At 41.6% G+C, this 17,184-nt stretch overlaps 1 protein-coding gene across 2 annotated transcripts in view; it reads right to left on the bottom strand.

Moving 5' to 3' along the window:
* Nucleotides 1-17,184, bottom strand: part of LOC103184914 (doublecortin domain-containing protein 2) — a gene marked incomplete at its 5' end in the record, with an annotated part of 112,737 nt that overhangs the window by 78,681 nt on the left and 16,872 nt on the right. For both annotated transcript variants that reach the window (XM_007903170.2, XM_042332445.1), the window contains 2 exon segments: nt 5,078-5,209; nt 5,920-5,996. In XM_007903170.2, the coding sequence (XP_007901361.2) occupies nt 5,078-5,209; nt 5,920-5,996 (209 nt within the window).

Raw genomic sequence — 17,184 nt, 5'->3', positions numbered from 1 at the left:
TTCAGCTTCTCTGCCCCCACACTCTGGAACTCCATCCCACAGTCCCTTCACCACGCTTCCTCCCTTGCCTCCTTCAAGACAGGTCTCAAGACCCTTCTCTTCGACTGTACCTTTGGTCTCCCTCCCACCTCTCTACCTTCCCTCACCCTACATCACCCCTCCCCCATGCTCAGGCCCCAATACCTGACTGTTCAGCACTTTGGGACGTCCTCCCGACGGGAAAGGTGCTCTATAAATGTAATTTTGCTGCTGCTGTTGTTGTTTTCCTCATCTACATGCTTCCTCTCAGTGATGTCATCTGCAGACATGGGGTCAACTTCCACGGATGACACCCAAATCTACTTCTCCAGCTGCAACTCCCAGTTTGACGGACATCAAGGCCTGGATGAGCACAAATCTACTGCAGCTGAATGTTGGCAAGACACAAGCCATACTCTTTGGCTCCTGTCAACATCTTCTCTCCTTCAGGTCGGAACTCTTCAACCTTCATGGGCTTTCCCTCAGACTCACCAAACCTGTGCGCAACTTAGGCATCAGGTTCGATCCCCACCTTTCCTTTCTAACCCACATCCATTCCCTGACCAGGACCGCTTTTTTCCATCATGTTGCCCCCCTCTGTCCATACTTCGCATCGAAAGCAGCCAAAACCCTCATTCATGCCTTTCGTCACTTCCCAGCTGGATTATTCCAATGTCTTCCTTTACTGGTCTCTCCAGCTCCACTATACACAAAATTCAATTCATTCAAAACTCCACTCCCAGATACTCACCCGCACAAAACTCTGTACCCCATCACACCAGCCCTTGCCAGGCTCCACTGGCTCCCAATTACTGAACGGATCAATTTCAAGATCCTCTCACTCATTTTGAAACTCCTTCATGCCCTCACACCGCTGCTTCCACTCAGGTGGCTCCGGCCTCCTGTTTGTCCCTCACCCTCTCCACCATCAGTGGCCATGCCTTCAGTGACTACGCCACAAAACTCTGGAACTCTCTCCCTCTACCTTGTCCCCTCCCTGCCCACCTTCAAATCCAACCAAAAGACCTTCCATTTTGATCATGCTTATGGTCACCTCCCTACTGCCTCTGGTTCACTTGTCAGGCTACCTAAATGCAAGTTGTTGTATTAAAATCTACTATAGAACAACGGATCAGGAAAAGGCATTGGATAAATGTGTGAAGGATCAAGCACAATTGTTTGAGTACTACAATGGAAATACATGGAGGAACAATGGGTTTCTGGACATACTGTTAACATAATTCAATTGAACATAAAAACTACAAGAAAATTGTATAGAGAAAAATAAATGCACCACTGGATACAAAGTGGATGAAGGTGTGCCACAGAGACAAGAGGAATTGAAATTGGTCATGTTCTGCTGGATATATTTAGGTGCTCATTAGAAACATTTGTGGCATCTGAGGATTGGAGAATAAAGAACATAACCAATTTACAAAAAGATATGGCATCTTCTGTAAGAAAAACAATAATGGGAAATTCACCAAATGGAATAACAAAGCAAAATTTAGTGAATGCTACATGTTTAGAAATTAGCAAAATGTTTATACTGCTACTCAGGGGATTGGTTCCAGAAGTTTAGAATGCACAGAATGAGAAGGGAGCATCTGAAGGGGAATGGAAATTGGCTAGATCATGGGAAGCATGATGTGATGGAGGTGGAGGAAGTGATCTTGGTTAGGGATCGGGTGTGGGGTAGGAAAGACAACTGGGGATCGAACCCAACATCTAGCTTACACACATCCTGTGTGCTGTGAACTTGTCCGGACCACATTTGTAACTGCGCCCTGCAAAGGTGCCAGAACCCTGAGGCGGGAAAGCCTTTGGTCCCTCCACCAAAGTGGAGTGCGCAAAGGGAACCCCCTCACCACAAGGGGCTGGGTCTGTTGCGTCCTGTAACGCAATATTAACAGGCTGCGTCTTTTCTTCTGTAATGGGTTTAATACTGGCTGAGATAAGAGTAAATATATATCAACAAATATATATATATTTAGTTTAAAAAACATTCAGTAAGTCTGAAGGATAGGCCAGGGAGGTTGATGAGATCTGAGTCACAGGACAGAAGACGTTGACAGAAGCCAAGGAGTGTGCCTTCCATCTTATCAATGTTCAAGTACAACATAGGAAGTTTGTTCTCATCCAGCTGACGGAACATCAACGGACCTGGAGTTGCAGCTGGAGGGGTAGAAGTAGATTTGGGTGCCATCCGTTCATGTGGAAGTTGACCCTGTATCTGTGGATGACATCGCTGAGATGGTACGTGTAAATAATTAAACGGGGTTCAAGGAAGGACCATTGGGGTACGTCGCAGGTGACAAGGTGGTGGCGGGGACGGGAAAAAACATTTGAAGAAACGAAGTGATGGTGGTCGGTTAAGTAGGACTCAAACCAGGCAAATGCGGTCCCACTAAGGTGGATGACGGAGGAGTACGTGATCAACTGTTGAGAACACAGCAGAGAGGTTCCAGCAGGCAAAGGGGCCCTCTGCAAATATAGATAGTAGTACTCCTGCCTTAATCACCGACATTTATTGCCAATGTGCTCTGTTGTGTTTAAAATGCTTTTAAGAAAAAAAATTCTGAAGTTACCATAATGGTAATAACACAATGCCAGACAGCGCAGTAGAATAGGCTTTTGATTCTTCAAATTTCACAAACTGTTATAGAAAAATATTAGACTGCTGCAGACTGCTTTCAACAAACAAAAAGGATTGAAGTAAATGACCCATTAAAATTAAAGTTCTTGTTAACTTAACTGAAGCAGGATCTAAGACATTTTTTGAAGGAATGTGAATGGTTGAGGCCAGTTAATGTTCTGCTCATTCATCTCTCTTCCCTCCACTGATCCAAACCAATGCACCATGGAATAGTTAAATAGAATAACTACTATTTTTCAGTATTCTTGTTCACAATACATTATTAGTTCAGTGCACAGATTAACTATTAAACTATTAACTCTGCAAGTTAAACAAACTATTTCAACTGATAACTGTCTCAACATTACATAAATTACTTTTAATAGAAATCTAGCTCTTTTAAGCAGTGACAATTGACTGATCCACTCTCTGCGCTGATGTTGATTCAAAGTCTTTCCTGCCCGCTTACTATGAGAGGCCAAACTGGAACTGGCGACGATTGAGGTTGGCAACAGACCTGAGAAAGGTTTCAACGGACATGGCACCCACTAATGCAGGGGTTTCTCAATTGACTGCCCTGTTGTACAAAGCAGGAATGCATTCAAAACCTAGATCAAAAGATCAATGGGTATGGCGGCTACTTTAGTAAAATATGCTTTTAAAAAAAGCATTCAAGGAAGACTTTGCAAAATTTATATAAGACTTTTTATGAAGGTTGAGTGAAGGAGAAGAATAACTTTCTAATGTGTTAGCAACAAAACAAACAGCTGACAACTGGAGAAAGTTTTGGAGGGAGAAAGGTGAGGAGGAAGCAGTGCATTCATTTATATATCAAAGGACAAATTAAGCAAATGGCCAGAATTTTCTCCTCATTTTATAATATAATAAGCTTTGCATTTGATATAGCACCTTATCACATTTTCGAGACTTGGGTGAAATTTTGCTATGAAAGGGGAGGGAGGATATCATGCCCATGGTTTTATACTTTTAAGAGTTTGTTACCATATTAAACTTTGACCTGGAACTCACAACGCAATGCTGGAGATTTGCTGTCATTGTGGGCGGTGCCATCCTTTGGATGAGACTTTAAACCAAGTTCCTCTCTATGGACATTAAAGATCCCATGGCACTATTTGAGAAGGGAATTTTTCCCGGTGGCTGGGAACAATCCCCCAAATAATTGTGGCGATTCATTTGATGTCAGTCCACGAGCATTGCCATACAAAAATTGACTGCTGCGTTCACCTACAAAATACAGTCACTACACTTTACAGTAAAATGCTGTGATGCTATACCAAATGCAAAGACAGTTATTTTACATATTGGCACAAACAGTCTCCCAGAAGTGTGTGTCCTTCTGTGTACCTTGTTATAATTTCAATTTAGAAACTGACCAAACCAAAAAAAAACACACTGAACTTGAGTAATGCTCTTCTTCAAGTAACAGAATAGGATATTTACTTAAGGAAAGTATATATCCTTTTTGATTTAGGGATAGCTTAAATGTTCTTATTTCTATCATTTTCCCTGTTTTAACTCTTATTTTGTTTTGTGACAACCTATTGGATGAAGTTATTGTGCTGGATGCCAGCAGAACTACAAATTTGAAGCTTGAACCAAACTGAGTGTTTCTCTTCTTCATTCTCCTTGTGACCTCTCACACCTTCATAATCTGTTCAGATTAAATTAAGTGCAATGAATGTAAACTACGGTATGGCTTTGTTAGAACACAGTGGTTGGGATCCCGTGCTGTAGCAAGGTATACCAGACAGTTTCAATGCGTACGAGCACAGCTCACTGGTTCCCACATTAAACCCATTCTGACTTGTGGGTCACTAGGTCACCGATGTCCCTTCCTTTTTGCTGCATAGACGTCCACCTGTTATAATGGGCCATAGTGTAGTCTGTATGCAGGAAATAGATCGTCAGTGCAACTCACACATGAGACGCTCTTTTCACCCCACTCCATAACTCCTCTCACTTTACTGCTCCTATCGCAAATGATCTCTGTTGCATGTCGTGTCATTAAATATTTTCCTTCGATTCAAAAAAAAATGGCAATCATCACTTATTGGGATCAGCAATCAGTTAAATCAGTTTAAAAACGCAACCCATTCTGACGCTATTTCACTATTTCAAAATAAATACTGTAGTTCCATAGTCTAAATAAGTTTGCAGTCCACTGCTAAACAAATGTCACTTTCAACGTCGACAGTTCTGTAATCATGACAGTTAGTTACATCTTTTTATACACTGACGTAGCCTTGTGGAGGATCAGCACTTTTTTTAGAAAAAAAAGTTCTTTTCCCCAAGCATATAGTATACTTGACCTGGACTTTACATCACTGACCAAGTCACATAATGTTCCCATCATCAACAAATGTCATGTTAGTACAGTCAGCAGTCATTCTGGGTAAGACTTACTTTCTTACAGCTCCAGTTCTAAGGTTTACTTTCTCCGTGATCATACCGAGAACCTGTTCCCACTGTCTCAGTATCTTTTTAGGTATCAGCAGCCGGACGGCAGGGTTTAAGAGGTCTCCATTTGCAATCACACTAAATGAGAGAGGATTATATAATGAAAACAAATGGCCAGGGCAAACACACATAAAGCAGCAACACTATGTCTGTGCTATGAATCACTGAAGGAAAAGGCAAGGAAAACCACTCAGATAAATTCAGATGAATACTAAGGTTGGTACGCAAGAGCAGATCCTTCACCAGACCACTAAGGACTTGACACAGCCTCACAAATTATCAATGGTTTTACAGTCTAATGTTAACTTGTCATGCCCATTAGAAAAGGTTATAAAATGAGTCTGGATAGCTCAGTCAACAATAGGAAAAAAGTATTACAATTTAATAATGTTGGTAATTTTACTGGACTAGAATCTCAAACGTCATGAGTTCAAATTCTGCAATGAGATTTAGGCAATTTAGTACCAAATAATTGGCAATTTGACAAGGCACCTGAAATACAGTCACAAAGCTGCCGTATTGTTGTAAAGACTCAAGCGGTTCACTAATGTCTTTTAGGGAAGGAAATCCGCCATCCTGACTCACGCTGGCTCACGTGCAACTCAAGACCCCAGCTCTGGTTGATTCTAAACACCCTCTGAAATGATCTAACAATTTGCTGTGCAGCAAATAGGGATGGGGAACAAACGCTATTGTCAGACCCTGCCTGGTTCACTCACATCCCAAAGCGATTTAACATGATACAACTTAATTCACTACTTTAAAGATCATTTCTGGTCTTTACTCACCAAATAGTACAAGGCTCTTGAATAGGCCTCCGGAACCTTGCTGATGCTATTATCCGGCTGTGGGCAACAGGCCGTATCTGAATGAAGAAATACATGCATTATCTGCTATAGTTCACTTACAACTGGTGAGAAATGCAGGAGTATCACTTTATTTAAAAAACACTTTCACAAATCTGATATCTACTATCCACTAATGTAAAATATAGAAGATACTTTCCTCAAAGTGTCACCTTGTTGGTTGAGCAGTTTCCTTAAATAAGCTGCGGTTATACTAATAGAGTAATTTACATGCAGCTGAGAGTACCTCACTAATGTGCCATATTTTCTATTAATATTCCAAAGATCTTCTCATTGTTGTTGCAACAATGACTGAAGGTTAAGAGCATTTTCATTCCTGTGCACAAGGGATTTACTATGAAAGGTAACCAGGCAACAGCTCTGTGCATCAGGACAAAACACACAAAAAAAAAGTGTTTTAATTTAAAGTATTCCGTGTATTCAAATTCTGTGAAATTACATTATTTTTCTTGTTTACAAATTTCCACTAGGTCTACATTTGCTCCATATATTCTACACCTCTCTGACCTACTATCCCCCTACCTACCTGCCCGTACCCTCCGTTCCTCCGGCTCCGGTCTGCTCCACGTCCCCCGCCCCAACCGCCCGACCATCGGTGGTCGGGCCTTCAGCCTCTCAGCCCCGAGGCTCTGGAACTCTATCCCCCAGTGCCTTCGCCGCTTCCTCCCTTTCCTCCTTCAAGGCCGGTCTCAAAACCTTTCTCTTTGACCGTGCCTTCAGCTCCCCTCTCGACTCTCTTCCCCCTCCTCGCTGCCTCCCTTCCCTCCCTTTACCCTGACCATTTCCCCCCTCCTCGCTCCCTTCCTTCCCTCCCCTCACCCTGACCATTTCCCCCCTGCTCGGGTCCTGACCCAACTGTGCAGCGCCTTGGGACGTCCTCCTGACGTGAAAGGCGCTTTATAAATGGAATCTTGTTGTATCTTGTTGTACATTAGATACAACACAAAAAATGGCAGAATCTTGAATACAGCCTTAATTTTGAAGCCGTTTTTCTTTAAGTTCTTTCAACAAATGAGGAAAAGCAGCTTCAAAGTTGAGACGGAATTCTAGAATTTGCTAAAATCTGCAAAATGCCACATAAATAGTGTAAGTCTAGACCCAGCTGGAATTTCTCTCCACAAATGATTTAGAAACATATACATTGACGACCTCAAAGATATTACAGAAATAATCATTCTCTGATACCACAATGATTCAAATAGATACACAAACCACTTGTAATCTCTCACTTAAAAAAAGTGAAGTCTAACAGCTGAAATTAATGTATTGCTTGGTGGGGGGGGACTTTCAGATGTAAGCATGTGTTTGTTACATCTATAAATGTTTGTTGTTACTTTGTTTTCTTTCTTTATAATAATCCTTGCATTTGATATAGCTACTCATCATGTTTTATGTTTATACAGCGCCTTTCATGTTGTGAGGATGTCTCAAAGCGCTTCACGTCACGTAATGAATGTAGGCAAGCACAGTAGCAAATTTGCATACATCAATATCCCGCATGGCCAGAACACCAAGGAAAATCTCCATTCTCTTTCTGAATAGTGCCATGAGATCTTCGAAGTTCACCTCATCGGGCAGACAGGACCTCGGTTTAACATCTAATCCGAAGGATGTTACTTTGAACAATGCAGCACACCCCAGCAATATATTGGGTGTGTCAGCCTAGATAACAAGTTCAAAATGCTGCTGTGGGGCTTGAACCCACAACCTTCTGACTCAGTTGAGAGCTAGGCTGATACTTCTACTGCTGCAGATTTAATATTGCAAAACTGTTTTCCAACTTAAGGCTTAATGAATTTAAGAACTTTACAAAATTGTACACTTAAAATTTCACTGGAGTAAAATACTGGCAAAAATCTGAACATCAGCTAATTCAATGAAAAACTGGCCATACCTACAGTGGACTAGCGACATAATTTCTGATGGTAATTCATAATTCTGTCTTTTAGTTGCGATCAACATTTTTATCAAGCAACTATTTAACAGAATCTAGATCAACTGTAGCATCTTGAGTGAGCCAACTGTTGATAGTCAATTATCTTAGCAATGAGCAAATAAACTGGTTTATTTTATGCATTTTCGTATTTCAAGTGCAATGATGTGAGTTCAGCCATGCAACCAATTTTATCCTTTCCAAAGTGGTTTGCATTTTAAGTGTCTGTTTTATTCAAAGTGCTTGTCACTATAGTACCCAAGAAAGGAGTTGCTCTATGAGATAAATCAAGTTCTAAGCTTGAATAACAAATCTTTAGATGAATGGTGAAGCTTTACAAAGCTTAATTTGTGCACCATTGGTAATTTCATCTATGACAGTGACAGACGGTTTGCTTTTCAATCTTAAATAGCACTAGGTGGACAGTTTAGTTGCATGTATAATTTTCATCTTGCCCGTTAAATGTTCCAGACACCAGAAACAGAATCAGATCACTGCGAATTAATGGACTTTCCAGTCTCCTCTGAAGGGTAATTCAGGGAAGCAAGAAATTCTAACCCTATTCCCAAATTCTCAGTCGCTTCAACAGAAATTGAATGTGGGAAGAAGTAGTTTCTGCCATTCTAAAAAGGCAACTTTATTAATGAATTAAAATATAAATTCAGTCAAATGTGCCTGTAGATTCACCATTGGTTGAATTTAACCAATATTTAAAGAGCACTAGAATATTTAAAATCCGCACAGTAATACAAAATTCTTTGTTTTTTTGTCCAATTGCAATCTAATGTTAACATGCGTAGTTTGTTCCACTGCTTCCCAATGGAGATATCTTCCCCGATCCTACTCCCATGCTCTTGAATAACTTTATTCTTCAATTGGCTAAATAATTTCCTACTAAAAAAAGGTTAGTTCTAAAACATGGGACACAATTATAGAGGCAACATATAATGATCCTTGTATTTGATTTGTTTGATATAGCAAATTAACACATCATTGAGTCATCTCAAAGCGCTTCACATGATATACTGTAAAGTGGAGTGACTGTGTATTTTGCGGGCGAAACTCAGGAGTCAGCAATGTCCCCAAAACAGCCATGGAGTGAGTGGCCAATTTTATTGGGGGAATTTGTTGGCCAGGACACTTTTCTTTTCAAATAGTTTCATGGGGTTTTTAACGTCCAGGCAGTCAGGTCCTCAGTTTAGTCTCTCATCTGAAGGAAGGCACTTCCGACAATGCAACACACCACCATTGGAGTGTCATCTTGACTTAGACCTTCTGACTCAGAGGCAAGAGTGCCATCAATAAGCCAGGCTGACACATATTTTATTGTTGACAAAGGCCAACAATAAAATTGAAATAATCCTATAATCCTTGCATTTAATATAGCGCTTTTCACGTCGGGAGGACGTCCCAAAGCGCTTCACAGAACACACTGTAAAGTGAATTGACTGTATATTTGTGGGCGAACGCGGCAGCCAATTGCGCACAGCAATGTCCCACAAACAGTCGTAGATTGAAAATGACCAATTTAATTATTGTTTTTTTTTTTGGAGGGATTATTATTAGGCGTGTGGAGTAAGGAAACTTGCCCAAGGTTTCGCCCTGCCTGGAATTGAACTCAGGTCTCTCACTTGCAAAGCGAGTGCTCTAACCACTGAGCTACAGGACTCCACTCTAATAATGGTGAAGCTCCTTAAAGCAAGCAACTTGTCCAATTATTTTATATAAAAGTATCTCGGCACACTCAAAGAAATTTTACATGACATAAAAAAAATTGTGTGCAGGTCAGAAATAACTGCACTGAGGTGTGATTTATACATCAGACAGATAAGTTGATCTCACCAACCCCATTTCCTGTATCTGTAGCTTGGCCAGTCACTGCACTTCATACAATCAAGGAAATTAAACAATTACAACATGAACAATATGGTATAGAACCTGAATATGGATTCAGGTAACCCTTATTTGGTACACTGTACTGCCCGAAAAATAAATTAAGCATAATGTAGCGAAACTTAATCTTTGCACATGTAGTAACCTTGGTTTTGAGCAAAAGGCAGCAAGATTTTAAGTTCTCTTTTGGTTTCCAAATCACCCTATCTTTCTCAGGTAGTTTCCGCTTCCACTCGCACACAAATACACAGTCAAACCACTTTACAGTATTTTCTGTGAAGAGCTTTGGGACATTTCTACAACCTGATAAGACTCTTATATCAAATGCAAGAATTATTACTATTGTTATCATTAAACAACAGTTTAACCTTTTTTCCCTTTTATTTATGCCCAATGGACTGAGACAGACCGACTCTGCCAAGACTTCAATTCCTGTGGAGAAATGGGTCACCTCTATTCACTGCCTCCCCATGAGAGTCCAGACAAGATCAGAAATTCCTTGATAGTGAATCACCAGTATGAGGCTACACATTGCCACTGTTCTAACTCTAAAGCACTATGACACACACATTGGCCTCACTCATGCACAACTGTTAATGGGTTTGCAGGTCAATTTGAGCCGACATAGTATTGAATATATTATCTGTATTGAATAGTAATTCACAATCCGGCCTCTTCAACTTGAATAGTGTGTACAGTTCACGTCACCGTGATATAAGGGTCCGGCCCAGGTCCTAGAGACAGTTAGGAGAAGAGCAACGAGGATGATCCCCAGTGCTAAAGGAATCAACCATGAGCAACGACTAGACAAGCTAGGGCTCTTCAGTCTCAAGAGAGACGACTCAGAGCGGACTTCAAAGAGATGTGCAAAATTTTTTTAATGGGATTAAAAACGTAAATCCAGATCATAAATTGGTGGTGCATCATAACAATAGAACAAGAAGACACAAGTTTAGAGTTGTAAAGGGCAATTTCAGAATAAATGCAGTGGCTGCTGTTTAAGCCGGACACATCGAAGCCGGCCATTTTGTCTGGTTTAAGTGGCTTCCGAGGCCAACCGAAATTCCCTAACCTATTCCCACCCAGTGGAGAAGCAGAAGCGGCGGCGCCAACCTCCCTTTCCGTTCCCATTGGACAGGAAAGGGACCAATTACTGGCCGACCAAGGTGATTGACAGCCTGAAGCGGTTTGTGAATGGATCAATCCTGATTTGACTCCTCCATTTACATCCCTTGTTTATTCCCCATTCCTCCACCCCTCACTGGTTGACAGCCCTGAGCCACTTGGGTGTCCGCTGTCAATCAATTACAATTTCACTCCATCCTGGAGACGCTCGTGGCAAGTGAGACGTCGCAGGGCCGACCACATGGAACAGGTTGTCATGAGAGCTGGTAGAGGCACGTCAATGGACTAAATTAAAAAGTAGCTTGATGCAGCAAGATGGGGACCGTAGGGTGGGTGTTCTGGAGGGATGCGATCAGAGGGGCCAAAGAGCCTTCTTCATCCAGACAAATCTTGTGAAATGAGTTGCAAAGGTAATGAGTGGGAAAGATCAAAATATCCACTGACATAGCACACGTTGCAGAGAAGGGACACTAATTACTCTAATCGAAAGGGAGTTCAGCATTACATTGGATGTATGCCATAATTGACGTAGGGGGAGGTAGCTTTCTACCAGCGTGGAGGACAAAAGGAAAAAGAATTCTAATTCCCATCACTAGAGTTGCTCACCTTGACTTACAAAGAATAATACCTCATGCAGAAAGAGACAAATAAAATATATATATGTACATACACATACATATATGCATATATACATGTTAAAAAATTCCTATTTTGACCCGCACTGATAGTTTCCACCATCTCCTAACAAACACAGACACAGAAACATAATAATAATACTTTGATATAGCCCTTATCACATCGTTGAGACGTCTCAAAGCGCTTCACAGGAATTGAAGGTGCTGTAAAGTGATTTGACCGTACATGAAGTTAGATTCGAAGATCAGTCATGATTGAATGGTGGGGCAGGCTTGAAGGGCCAAATGGCCTACTCCTGCTCCTACATGTTATGTTATTTGTGAGCAAAACGCGGCAGCCAATTACGCACAGCAGTGTCCCACAAATAGTCGTGGATTGAGTGACCACATTTTTTTTTAAAAAAGGAATTATTACCCCAGGAAAAGCGATCCGCTAACGGACTAACAACCGGGTTCCTACTTACAGCTAGGTAAACACAGGAGTGTGGAGTAAGGAAACTTGCCTAACATTTCACCCTGCCTAGGAATCGAACCCAGGTCCTCTCGCTTGCGAGGGGAGTCCTCTAACCACTGAGCTATAGAACTTCACATTGGTAAAAGGCAGACACAAAGACAAGACCCCAAACTTCAGCGAGGGAGGCTGAATAAGTTTTGGGGGCTTTTGAGATATCTCTGCGTACATACAGTCTTTCTTTTGACAAACATTAAACTCAATTAAGCATTAAACGCGCATCCTGCATCCCAATAACCCTTCTCGTCAAAAGTGTGGAATGGATATGCAGTACTACATCAGAAGCTTTGAAATTCATTTACTCTCTCCATTTTCCCTTCCTACCAGAATCTAGAGCAGTGGTCGCCAAGCCTGTGGGGCTGTCAAGAAGCACCCCCTGCCCCTACCTAAACATTTACACAAACCTAGGTAAGTCCGTGTTCAACCAGTAGTATGGTTCTCAGTTTTTTTGGATTGAATATTTCTTGATTGATTGCATAATTCACAAAATACTCAATCAAGAACATTTATTTTGTTAGCTAACCATAAAGCGTTTAAACCTGAAATTCAGTCTCTCATTGAATAACAAGTGCTGTGCAAGGTCACAAAGAAAGGGCGGGAAATATAATTAATCCTGTAGGCGAGTGAGTGAAGTAGGAAATAAAAATAACACCACTTTTGGTGATGCTTGAAATATTAGCACTCATTTGATGCTGCATTTATGCTTCTAATTCTTCACCAATTTTTTTTATATACACTTCCCTTTATTATATTTTTCCTTATTGTGGCTATGAAGGAGAAGAAATTCTATTTGCTGAAGGAAGTTTCCTGCCACCTTGTCTGTCCGTTCCCCTCGTAATCCATTAAACCAATAAACAATGCACTCAATAAATAATAATCCTTGCATATGATATAGCACCTTATCACATCTTCGAGAGATCTCAAAGAGCTTCACATAATATACTGTAAAATGAATTGATGGTATATTTTTGGGCAAAACACGGCAGCCAATTGCGCACAGCAGTGTCCTACAAACAGTGAGCAATTGATTATTATTTATTTTTATAATTTTTTTGTTTTGAAGGGATTATTACGCCCGGAAAAGAGATCTACCAATCGCCTAACAAACAGGGTCCTAATAGTGACTCTAAACAACAACAACAAAATTACATTTGTATAGCGCCTTTCACATCGGGAGTACATTCCAAGGTGCTGGACAGACAGAGTTATGGACCGGAGTTGGGGGTCGGAGTTGGGAGGCTGTAGGGCAGTGGGGGAAGCAGGGAGATAGAAAGCACGGTCGAAGAGGTGGGTCTTGAGATGGGTCTTGAAGGAGGCAAGGGAAGGGGCGAGGCGAAGGGACTGCAGGGTGGAGTTCCAGAGGGTGGAGGCAGAGTGGGAGAAAGCCCACCCGCCAATAATGGGGCGATTGAGGTGGAGGACATGAAGCAGAGGGAGCGAGCAGGATGGTAGGGGGTTAGGAGGTCGCAGAGGTAGGGGGGAGTAAGACCATGAAGGGCTTTGAATGTGAGGACCAGGATCTTGAACGGTATCCTCTGTGCGATGGGAAGCCAGTGGAGTCGGGCGAGGATGAGGGTGATAGGGTTACGGAGCCTAGTGTGGGAGAGGACGCGGGCTGCAGAGTTCTGGACAATCTGCAGCCTATGGAGGAAAGAGTTGGGGAGGCCGACAAGCAATGAGTTTGCATAGTCAAGCCTCGATGCGATGAAAGCATGTATGAGGTGTGTTGGAGCTGTGCGATGTTGCGGAGGTGGGGCAAGGCAGAGCAGGTCATGGAACAAATGTGGGGTAGAAAGGATAGTTGAGGATCAAACAAGACGTCAAGGTTCCGGACTGGCTTAGCAAGGTGGAGTGTACAACCATGGATGGTGATGCTGTCAGCACCTATAGAGAAACTTGCCCCAACGTTTCGCCATGCCTGGAATCAAACCCAGGACCTCTCGCTTGCGAGACGAGTGCTCTAAGCTATAAGACATCCTTGCATTTATTACAACAAGTTTCACATTGGGGGTATTCACATCACAAAGCATTCACCGAATTTACTGTAAAGTGCAAAGCCACCCGCCTTAAGACCTTTCTTTTGGCCATCTTTGCCCTCACCTTCCTCAGCTTGGCATCCACAGTCAACAGTCTATGAACATTTGTATGAATATGTATTGTCAGTTTTGCCATGCTTTGTTTTGAGGGACATAAGGGTAATAACCAACAAGTAACTGCCACACAGAAAACTGTTAGAGCAAATGATATTTGGAATAATTACTTGCTGGATGCTAATAACAGCATTTGTAAAACCCTCTCTTCTTGCATGCTGAGATTCATAAATACAATAACAACTTCATAACATCAACAAAAGTGAACGCACATTGCTGGTTAAAAAAAGATTAAAACCTGCGATGTTTCCCAGTCTTTAATGTAAAAGTCAATATGCGGATTGAGTTAATGGGTTGTCTTGGTCATAGAACGGTAAACATTTATTAATTATTCATAGGGTTAAGATTGTCTAATTATATAAGGATTTCAAAACCAGTTTACACAGAGGAACATAACATAAAATCACCAAAGTTAATAGACAAAACAACAGCAAAAGGCAATTTTACCAGTACCAAAGCTTATAAAATAATAATAATCCTTGCCTTTCATATAGCATACTGTTGAGATGTCTCAAATCGCTTCACAGGATATTCTATACAGTGTAGTTTACAGTTTATATAAATGCAAGTTGTTGTTGTAGTGACTGTCCTAACAGCCAGCCAACTGCACACAGCAGTGTCCCACAAACAGTGAGTAACCCATTTTTTTTTATTTGGAGGATTTTGACTACGACACCGGGAGAAACTACCTCGTCTTTTCGAATAGTGCCATGGGATCCTCAACATCCACTGAACAGGCAGATTTAACGTCTCACCCGAAGATTGTGCAGGGCTGAGGACAAATACTGCTTCTTAACAAATTCCATTCAAAATCACCGATTTCCTGCCTATTTCAATGCACTTAGAATTTAATCATTTATTGGTTTCTCTAGGCAACTGTATTAACCATAACGTATTCACATCAAATAGGATACCCAGTGTATGAGGAGAAGAAATCAGTTTGGTTTAAATGAAACATTTGAAATCAACAGACAGATTAATTTTTTTTCACTGAAGGACACATATGGACAGTTCCCAGAATTTAATGTTTCGGTTTTCTCTCTCAATGTAATGCCTGATGGAATAAAGATACTTAATTACAGAGTCGGTAATTTAGTGTTTATAAGTCCACACACAGTGGCGGTCTGGCTCCCCGAAAGGACTCAAGATTTTGAGGTAAAATGGGGGAGCGGATCGATTCACACCCTCAGGGCGTTTAAAAACGTTGTCAGGGTTTAAACAGCCGAGAGGGATCCAGGTGGTGATTTCCCATCATAGCTATCATCGATCAGGGAGGACAACTTTGGGCGAAAATTGGCTGGTCCAAGCAGTCACTCACCCAGATGTTGGGCTTTGCGTGGTAAGTATTGGGAGCCAATCATTGGGGCTCTCGGGAACCATTCACCCTGGCACTCGGGAAATTTCCCCATTTCCCATAAAGCCAGGCCACTCCACCATCTGCAAAAAGTTTGCAGCAGGTACAATCTTGAAACAAATCCAAACAGCAATAAGACAACCAAAGTTTTTCATATTCCACAGAGTTGCTAAATTAGTCATTATCTGTCATATATGCAAAAGCCCACTCATAAAACGACCATTTAAAAAGGTAGACAATGAATAGACAAGGGGGAGGATCACATTGAGAAAGAGGGAGCAAAGGAGGCAGGCGGGAGGAAAGCGAGGGGCCCCTGAAGAATGGCCACATCAGCAAGCTGCAAGTCGTTTGAGCTGGTTCAGTGGGTACCATTCTCACCTCAGAGTCAAAAGGTTGTGAGTTCAAGCCCACATCAGGACTTTGAGCTAACAGTATAGGCCAGGAGTGGGCACAAGACGGCCCGCGGGCCATATCCGGCCCACCAAATGATTCTATCCAGCCCGTCATTGTGTCTAGCGATAGAAAAAATTATAGTTTGTTCAGTCCCAGAAAGTCGCACAAATTTCGCATTTGATTCTGACCGGGAACATCAGCCAATCACACGCCTTAGTTGTGCGCACACTTCCTTAAGGGTTGAATCAGGCTGACGTCAAAAATGTACGGATCGGCAAATTTTCAAACATGCAACCGCGGCAATACTTTTCACTGAAAAGGACGTTAATTCGAAATGAGTTTATCAAAGAAGCGGAAAGTGGAGGCTGAAGGCCAATATTCAACAAAGAATGGACTTCTAAATTTTTTTTTAACCAGTGTGGGTGGAACAGATGTGTGCTTAATTTGCAAAGGAAGTGTGGCAGTGCTCAAAGACTACAACTTGAATCGCCATTTTGAGAGCTAACAATCTTGCAAGTATAAAAACGTTTCTGCCAAAGAAAAAGGAAAGAAAGCTGATGAGATGGTTGTTCAAATGCAAAAAGAGCAAAGCATTTCCATAAAACAATTTGTGTCCCACGATGAGATTACAAGAGTGAATTACGTGATTGCGCACAAAATGGCCAAGAACAGCAAACCATTCTCTGAAGGAGAATTTATAGAGCAATGTATGGTTGACTCTGCCTCAATTTTATGCCCAGACAAGAAAAAACAGTTCGAGAACATTAGCTTGTCAAGGCGAACTATTGTGAGGCGTGTCGAGGATGTCTCTTGAGAACCTGTACCTGCAGTTACAAAATAAAGTAAGCAATTTTGCATGTTTATCACTGGCACTCGATGAGAGTTGTGATGTCAAAGACACAGCCCAGTTGATCATTTTTATTCAAGGTGTCACCAAACATTTTGAGCTCACAGAAGAATTAGCATCAATGCAGTCAATGAAAGATACTGGAGAAGCCTTTTTGGAGGCAGTAAATAAATGTATCTTAAAATTAGGAGTGGAATGGAAAACAATGGAGAACGTGACCACCGATGGAAGCCCAAATCTGACAGGCAAAAACGTTGGGTTACTGAAAAGAATTCAAGATCAAGTCAAAGAAACAAATCCAGAATAGAATATTGTCTTTCTACACTGCATTATCCACCAAGAGGTG

This window comes from Callorhinchus milii, unplaced genomic scaffold, assembly GCF_018977255.1.
Source record: "Callorhinchus milii isolate IMCB2004 unplaced genomic scaffold, IMCB_Cmil_1.0 Scaffold2, whole genome shotgun sequence".
NCBI lineage: Eukaryota > Metazoa > Chordata > Chondrichthyes > Chimaeriformes > Callorhinchidae > Callorhinchus > Callorhinchus milii.
This window is presented reverse-complemented; position numbering and strand designations above follow the sequence as displayed.